At 38.3% G+C, this 9,035-nt stretch overlaps 1 protein-coding gene across 1 annotated transcript; it reads left to right on the top strand.

Moving 5' to 3' along the window:
- The first annotated feature begins 438 nt into the window (after window positions 1-438).
- LOC124176273 ((E3-independent) E2 ubiquitin-conjugating enzyme UBE2O) lies at window positions 439-8,121 on the top strand. Its single transcript, XM_046557333.1, has 9 exons — window positions 439-788; window positions 1,477-1,650; window positions 1,785-1,943; window positions 2,041-2,691; window positions 2,784-2,994; window positions 3,081-3,264; window positions 3,391-3,716; window positions 3,843-5,519; window positions 5,664-8,121. Exons 1-9 carry the CDS (start codon window positions 573-575, stop codon window positions 6,062-6,064), a joined length of 3,999 nt encoding a protein of 1,332 aa, XP_046413289.1. The 5' UTR covers window positions 439-572; the 3' UTR covers window positions 6,065-8,121.
- The last annotated feature ends 914 nt before the right edge of the window (window positions 8,122-9,035 follow it).

The raw sequence follows: 9,035 nt of genomic DNA, 5'->3' as shown, positions 1-9,035 counted from the left end.
TGTACCTAGAAGATTTTGTTTCCTTAGTCTCTCGGCCGCTCAATTTTCCCTCAGATAAATTAACGCAGACTAAAATGGAACCTGATTCTGCACACAACGCATCGCTTCGAAATGAGGATACATACGATCGAAGTCCACGCAAAGATGGCGCGTTTTTATTTTTGAATAATTGAAGCGAGCGAAGGAGAAGACAAACGAGATCGAAACAAAAACAAGAGGTTGAAAAAAAAGGGTTGCCACGGGGTGAAATTAAAAAAACAAAAATGGGTCCCGAAGGGCCGAGCGATGAAGGGTAGAGAATGGACCGCTTCGAAACCTCGAGAATCGCCTAAATCCCGGCGCGCGCGTCTTTAGGGTCAAGGCGCGATCGCCCGGCCATCGTTGGCGGTGAGTGTGCGCCGTAAGGTTGGTTCTGTCATCTGTCGTCAGCTGCTCGGCTGTCGTCGGCAGCAGGCAAAGAGCCAGAGCGAGGCACCGAGCCGACGGCTGACCGCGGAGTGTGTGCGTATCTAGTGCGTATGCAACCGACCGTCTCAACAAACTAACCCCGGACCGATATAAGGATAGAAAACATGGCTGCGAACACGACGATTGAATATTTCTACGAGGACGTTATTTACCGCGTGGACAAGCGAGGTAACGTTGAGTTCGGCATCGTCATGGGAAACGACGACCCCGACTCATCGGACGAAAGTTCGGACAACGAGGAGAGTCCGAAGCGGAAACAGGGAGAGATCCACGCTGTCTGGCACCCCTCCGGCGTCGAGGAACTCGTCAATTCTAAGAAGGTGATAATTCCCGAACGAGCTACTCCTCCCAGCTCTCCTTTCCCACTTCATTCTGTTATCTCTATCTATCCCTATCACTCTCTCTCTTTCTCTTTCTCCCTTCTTACGCTACCCCTAAATCGGAATCGCTTGCCACCCGATCAATCAACCGGTTCGCTGCGTATAAGCTTTACTTTCACGTCATAAAATACCGCATATCCTACCGATATACACTTCAATCAACGTATCTGCAACTTGCCAAAATGAAGAAACGGCGTATAACATACTTCGCATTTCACTGGGCGCTAATTTTGAATTTCGAACATACCCGGAATGTTCACGATATTGAAGTTTGTAACGTTATCGTATCGAAACATTGGGGGAAAAATCACTATTTTCTTATTTTTACAATCACTTTGACGGAAAAAGGATTTCAAAATATGAGTATGTTTTATTTTATTATGGTGTACTGAATTCAAATAATTCCAAAATCGCCAAGTAACGGTTTTTCCTCAGCATGAATCGTTATGAACTTCAACATGGTGAATTTTTGATCTAATTGAAACATGCTATTGTTAATTGAGCCGTAAAACATCGAATGTCTCGTCATTTTGCTCAAGATTATACCTTAACCTTTTTTCTAAGCCTCCCCATTGTTAGGTAATTGTTACATCAACCAATTATCCATTTGCTGTTTAATTTTTTTTAGATACATCTGGCTGACAGATCACTGATGCCAGGTGACGTTGTACGTCGTATGATTAAGGGAAAGGACACGCAGAGAGGCTACTGTCGAGACATTGAATTAACCGCTTGTGTTCAAGTCATTGGAACTAAACAAATCTTGACTAATGTTAAAAGTGAAGATTTGGTGCCACTGGAGGTGCATAGCAGTTCGACGTTACTTTAACATCAGTTTTTACAAACATCCAATCTAGTCATGTCTGATGTCAATATTGAAACGAGAGTATTTTTTGCAATACGATCTGTACTAATGTCAGAATTCAACATTTGCAGGAATTTTCTACGGACATAGCCGTGTGCATGGATTCTTGGGTCGGTGGAATTAAGATGGTCCATTCAAAATTATGGCTGGCAATGCCGGATGGATCACGTTGTGTGATAAATGAAATAGATGCCTGTGCTCTGGAACAGTTTGAAGAAAAGCGAGAAAATGTAACGTGTAATTCAACACTGATCTGTGGAATGAGCATAGGATCAATTTCCGATACTTCAATGCTCACCTTATACCACCGATCCTTTTTTATTTCAGGATAACGATTTTCCACATTCCTCCGAATTCTATCCAGGTCAAAGCCTCTGGGGGCCATTACATTGTCTGGAAGACGCACAATGGATTTTGTGCACTAAGGAATTAAAGGCAAAGAGAAAGTTGAAGCCGCAAAAAATAACCAAAGTTGTTGTTGAGAAAATAGAGACTGATTCAATAGGAGTTCACTGGCAGTGCAGAGCCTACTCCAAAGACGGAGCTGGCACGGATCAGGTGCAACCAAAGTTTGTAGTGGAGGGTGAAGATCTCAAAAAATTAAAGCTCCTCAATGTATTTGAACCCTCGACACTACAAGTCGGGGATCGTAACTTTTACACCGTTAAGGAAAATGAAAATGTAATCAGCCGAGAACAGTGGAGAAAACAGCAAAGAGAAATTTTCAACGTACCAAAGCATGGCCCGCGGAAATCCCGGGTAAACGTCAGCGTTACCAAACCTGTTGACAATAAACCTATAATTCTGGATCGTCAAACATCCGAACGATTGGAGGCTAATTTGGCCAACAATCCTGTCAACAATTCGCACAGTTCCTTGGCAAACAACAGTTTAATGCCACCACCTCAAAATACCACTGCAGAAAGTTCCGATGATTGGGATACAGAAGATACAGGGTCACAAAGTGACACAGCTTCGGTTAGTAGAAAAAAATCTATGAGCAAGTTCAACGCAGATAGTTGTTTTTGTGAGCACAATAAAACCTACCTGCGCCTGTATAAAAATTACAGGTATCCAGCGGCTGTTCTAGCGTAGCGTCTATGGGCAAAAAAAAGAGAGGACCTGCCCTGATGACGAAGGTTCTGAAGAAAAAAAAGTTGTGCAAAGCAAAGAAGAAAGTTGCACCTGTTGCACTGATACCTGGAACGAAAATAGTCGTGGAAACTTTGTCGACGAGTACAAAAGCAAACGTAGTCTGGCAAGATGGGTCCGTCGAAATTGGTACTAACACACATACTTTCTTTGTCCATATTGAAACTCTGTGTCAATACATGACACTATACTGACAAGGTTTATCATCTATTCAGGTATTCCTTCCACCCAGTTGTATCCTATACATCACTTAGATGACCAAGAATTTTTCCCTGGTGACTTTGTCGTCGACCAAAAAGAGGAATCAAGAATGTATGGCGTCGTACAGAGCGTCGATCATCAAGGCAGAACGGCTAAAGTAAAATGGTTCAGAACATACACTTCAAGCCAAAGTCCTCAGTGAGTAAACTAGAAATTATTTGCCGCAATTTTTAACAGTATCCATAACCTTCGAGTCAAGTGATATTTATATTTCAAAGTCCACTAAAATCTTCGATGAATTAATGATGGGATTATTTTCACTAGGCCAACGATGTTACAAGAACGCGAGGTCAGTGTTTACGATCTGAAAGATCATCCTGACTTCCAGTACAGACCTGGTACCTTAGTTATTCGTATAGCGAACTTCGAAGGCGAAGATGCTGGATGTACAGCTGGGCAGATATTAGATAATTATCCAGAAGGTCGAGTCAAGGTCTGGTGGGCCGATGGTCACGTCAGTATGTGTTGGCCCCAAGACTTATATAAGGTTGGGGAATACGATAGTGACGAGGGAGAGCTCTGGGACGACGTATCATCAGAAGCCTCATGGGAAACTGAATCTGAAGATTGCGTTATTGCTGATCCAGACGGTGAAGATTATTTTCGTTTCATTTCAATCCATTATGAATCTCTTTTACTCAAATACCGATGGTTAAAATTTTTCAATTTTCATCGTATTTCTGACTCCAATCATTTTTCCTGCACCCCGATTTTAGGTACAGAGCAAACAGAGAACATAAAACCAAAGCTAGCTGCTCACATTGAAAAGGCGAGAATTGCAATGTCTCGACTGGAAGAGATTTTCACCCAGAACCCATCTTTACAAACAACTGAGGTGATGAGGAGACTCCTTGAAGTTTACAAAGATTGCAGGTACATGGACAAGCTGATGGGGACATCGTTCTTTCACGAAAGCCATTTCCAAGGACTTTTGGAACGCGTCCGAGAACGAGGCAGAGCTAATGTGGCTCAGAGAATGGCCGACCAAGTAACCAGACTGTTTACGCATCAATCAGGAGGATCCGAAACTGACGCCGAGCAGGATAACATTGAAAATACGAACATAACGAATACGAACAACCTTCAGACGAGCAATAGCACTTTGAAAACCAAAAGTACAACTGTGAACGAGGTGGCAATATCACCTGGTAGCCAAGATAGTACTGCCAAGAAACAATCGAGTAAAGAGGAAGAGGATGAGATTAATCAACTATTTATTGATATTAACCCAAATCCCGAAGATTCCGGATTATTTTCTGCAGAAAACTCTAAAAAAGAGTCAGGCTCAAGTGAATCTAGCGGAGAATTCCTTCTCAGCGAAGATGTTAACAACGTGGCGGATCGCTCGCCAGGTATGGAAAAAACTGAACAAATAAAAGACGAGAGCATGGAGAAAGCGATGGCAAGATCTGAAGAAAACGTCGCTAGTTCTCACGTTTGCGTAAAATTATGTACTCTGATAAAGGCTCAACTGGTGCAAGCTCACGCAGAGGTTTCCAAGAGGTTTGGCTTGTCAAAAATGTCTCTCTCAGATGCCGCGAATAATTCATCCCCGCAGAAAAAACCGAAAGAAGAAGAAGACAAGCCGATTCCGCCTCTCTCAGAACCCTCCGAAATTTCGATTGAAATACCACCGCCAGTTTACACAGAAGGCGAAGGCTTCTCAATTGAAGACACTGCTCCTGATAGCCATAAATTCAAATTGACAATGTTTCAACCGACAGACCCCTCGAATTTCTTCAGAACTGTTTCCAAGGAGTTGAAGCTACTGAGAAACTCGTTGCCCCCAGGTATTTGGGTCAAAGGATTTGAAGACAGGATGGATTTGTATTCTGTAATGATTCGCGGGCCCGAGAAGACGCCTTACGAAGATGGTCTCTTTTTATTCGACTTTCAACTGTCCGCCGATTATCCGGCAGCTCCTCCCTTGTGTCACTACATTTCTTACTGTAGCGATAGACTAAACCCAAACTTGTATGAAGATGGTAAAGTGTGCGTTAGTCTTTTAGGGACTTGGGCAGGACGTGGGACAGAAATATGGACCAGCTCATCGACTCTGCTGCAAGTTATCGTTTCGATTCAAGGTCTGATCCTTGTTTCTGAGCCCTATTTTAACGAAGCTGGTTATGAAAAGCAGAAAGGATCTCAACAAGGCCGTGAAAATTCTAGAATGTACAATGAGATGGTTGTTCTGAAGCTCGTTCAAGCCCAGACAAAACTTCTTCAACATCCACCACTAGTATTCAAAGAAACGATTATACAACATTTCAAAAGACATGCAAAAAAGTTACTCCAGCGCCTTGATCTGTGGATGGAAATATCTGAGCAACACAATAGCCAGCATCCATTGTCACCGATCACACCTACAACGTTCAAAGAGATAGCCAACTGTGGTAAGTGTGTAAATTATTCAACCGAAACCGTGAAAAATCAGTAAATCTTCGCGTCAGTTTAATGAAGTTATTCTAAAGTATTCCAACGTCATCAACGTTTTGCGAAAATAAATCGTGTATAAGATTTATTTCTTTTCTTTGCAGATGAAAAAATTCTTCCTGAATTTCCTCTGATCCCTGCATCACGTGGATTCTGCATCACATTGCGAAAAACTTTAGCAACTTTCAAAGAGGTACTTGCAAAAGAGGGAATAATGAGCAGACCTCCGAGTCAGTCAAACAGCGGAAATACAATGGAGTTGAAAATTACCGCAAGCGAAGTGAATGATGGGGAAAACATACGTGGTGTAAAATCGGATACTGTGATTAAACAGGCTAACGTGAAGGCAACAACAAACGGCACTAAAGAAGTAAAAAAGGTCATATCGAATGATCAGTGCAGTAAGGAAAATTCGCTAAAAAAATCTGAGATCATGTCGACGAGTATTTCTGCGACTGCTGTCAGCGAGACGAAAAAAACTACATCCGAGCGTAATACCAGCTAGCCTCAAGGTAAATCTAAATCTTTAGCTTATAAAAATTACACAATTATTCGGTAATATATTAATTAAATGAATAATTATTCTTGAAATCCGTATGTTTATAGTATCTATTTATCAAATGCTAAATATCGTTATCGATGCTGTGGTTATAGTTATGCCGCTAAACTTTAAGTGGGTAATTAGGAAATTGACTGTATTTAGTACCTTGATTCAACTCATAATACATGACAATTTGCGATCTGTAATAATTTCGGTTATTTTGTGAAATAAGGCGTGTAAAAGGCAACGTGCGTTGTTTATTTATATATTTTGTTTTACCATCCTTCGAGTTTGTAGACAAATGAAAGAACAAACTGCACGGAAATCGACCGAAGAGTTAAAGGACACAAAGACGGGTTAATTCTCAAGTATTTATCATAAAGTCTGCCGTTGTCATGGAATTTTCGGAATATACTAACGGAGATAAATATTATGCTACGAATCTCTGTCGCCAGTAACTCTTGCAATGATATCATACAACATTGAGTATTTCTACGAAAGGTTGTTCGCAAAATTTAGACGCTAATCGAAAGTTTCAAATATGATTAGCTATACGAAAATAATATTAACTCTAGAAAGAAATTATACCGCAATATGCAGAGCTAACAAGTTGATTGAATAATATGATAGCTATTGAAACGCTAGAACGTATGTGAATATATTATTAAATTATAGAACACCGACTCTAATTCTTCTATTTCAGTCAGTCATATGCAATCATATGCCATCCACTAATATATGATATTATAAATAAAATGATTAGAGGTAGGCTAGTCTAGTAAAACATTGAGGTAGAAACTTATTGGAAGAAAAAAAAGTTTAATCATTATTAGAGTCTAGAAAGAAATAAAGACTAGACACTCTTCATTGAAGCATCAAGGTTTCTTTTCTCTCTATGTAATTGCCATTCTCAAACGAATAGGAGGACAAAATGCAGGTTGTCTTTTCCATAAATGAAACCACTATTTAATATTGCGTTAAAATCATCCACCGTGACTATATTATAAGTTTAACATTTAGATACTTAAAAATTGCTTTAAATTGTTGTACTATTCACGATTATCAATTACGTACATTCACGATATTACTTCAGTATTATTGAGATACCCATGTATTATTTTACGATGTCATTTTCATTCAAGAGTTGCGCACCTGTAAATGTGTCGTTATTTTTTTGTTTATTTATTTCATATTTTTATATTTCTAAACATTGTTCTGTATCGATAAATCTTTCCCGCACCCTGTACAGGTTGTAATTTGTTTCTTCTAGTTGTACGATTTAGTTATTTCCTGTTGCTATAAATCCTATATTACACATATATTATATGTAAACGTAATATTATCTAACATGAGATGGTCTCAGAGGATAAAACTTTCTGCTCAGTGGTGAAAACTATATTTTCAAGTTAGGGTATAATTTAGTGTAATCGGTTTCGTTCGCATTTGTAGATATATGTTTAATTTAGCACAGCTTAAACACTGATTTGCCCCTTCTAAGGGAAAAATCAGATTGAAAATATGTATAGAGCAAGTTGTTGATGATACAAAAAAAAAGTTTAAAAGGAAAACTTGACTCTAGCAAACTAAAGGACATCATGCTTTTTTAATGATACTGTGATTGACGAATTAATTTGTTGTTGTAAATTTGCTATAAAGTTATTTATGTACGTATATCACGCCCAGCTTTACAGTAGTTCAAAGACAAACTTTTTCTGTAACTATCATTTGTCAGCTGTCATAGTGGTGTGGTGTTCCTACATTATCATTATTTTCGTCAAGAGAGGAATGTCAACAATAAATTGAAGACAGTTCATTTGTTTTACTATATGAAATTATATAAGAACTACACACAATTCCAAAGATCCTAAAATTATTACTTCGTCTTAACTCAAGCCCCCCCTAAGATTCTTTGAATCTATAAACAGATGAACAGATTCTGTAAGAAGCCTCAAACTTTTCTACTTCTGTCAACTATCGATGGTGCTGTTTATTAAAAGATAAAAGGAAAAACGAACTTTGAGAAAAAAAAAATTACAAAGAAGATGAAGAAGGAAAGAGTTTCGTTCATTTTCTTGTGAAACGATGGATTTATATTGAATACAAAGAAATTAAAAATATGAAGAAGTAAAATAAAAATGAAAATATATAGAAGATAAAGTGAATAATACATGAACAAAAGAAAACATACGAAAACGTTGGAACGTGATGTTGGGATGCCTTGTATATGTGCCAGCTATTTATATTATTATAAACATTACTTGTAAGCCATGAAGCTTCGTTTCCGCTATACATATGTATATGTTTTAATCATGATACTGTTGAAGAAATGATTCATTATCTATACCAACAAATAATTAGTCCTACGTTATATGTTAACGAAAAAATAACAAAAACAGAAAAAAATGGTACTCATAACTTGGTATGTATATTACATTGATATATTATTATAAATAAATTATGTAATCTTGATTTTGAATCAATAAAAAGTCACTAAGCAATTAAGTAAATAGATGAAATGGAATTTGTTATTACCTTTCTGTTCAACGGAAAAAAATGTTCTAAAAAAACCCATCATTTTATACCTGCCTAAATTTTCCGTGAAAATATATTTTTGTGAAAATAATGAAATAACTTTAATAACTCATTTGTTACATTACAGAAGTCAATTTTCAGGGTTTGTGCAATTTTGTCCTCCTTTTTGTTTTGTCACATTTGTCATTTTTCGCGAATCTGCTATTGACCAATAATTTAATAAACTAGCTCAAAGTCTAGTAAAACACTAGACGAAGGATTCAGGCGAATGTGCTAGCATAGGTGGAGGGGGTAGACTCATAGACCTACGTTCGGTTTTGTTTTTTAGGGATATCAGCAAACATTTGATCCCCGATCATTCTTATTGATTCATTAGTTTGACATGCCGGTATTGTAGAATGCA

This window comes from Neodiprion fabricii, chromosome 2 (assembly GCF_021155785.1).
Source record: "Neodiprion fabricii isolate iyNeoFabr1 chromosome 2, iyNeoFabr1.1, whole genome shotgun sequence".
Classification (NCBI taxonomy): Eukaryota; Metazoa; Arthropoda; class Insecta; order Hymenoptera; family Diprionidae; genus Neodiprion; species Neodiprion fabricii.
The sequence above is the reverse complement of the archived record's forward strand: the minus strand, read 5'-3'. Positions and strand labels throughout refer to the sequence as shown.

What these genes read in the sequence shown, in the direction of transcription:
- LOC124176273 (XM_046557333.1), top strand. Translation starts at nt 573, where the DNA reads ATGGCTGCGAACACGACGATTGAATATTTCTACGAGGACGTTATTTAC. An exon ending in CACAAAGTGACACAGCTTCG is followed by an intron (nt 2,692 to 2,783) that starts GTTAGTAGAAAA and finishes TAAAAATTACAG; the next exon opens with GTATCCAGCGGCTGTTCTAG. An exon ending in AGATGGGTCCGTCGAAATTG is followed by an intron (nt 2,995 to 3,080) that starts GTACTAACACAC and finishes TCATCTATTCAG; the next exon opens with GTATTCCTTCCACCCAGTTG.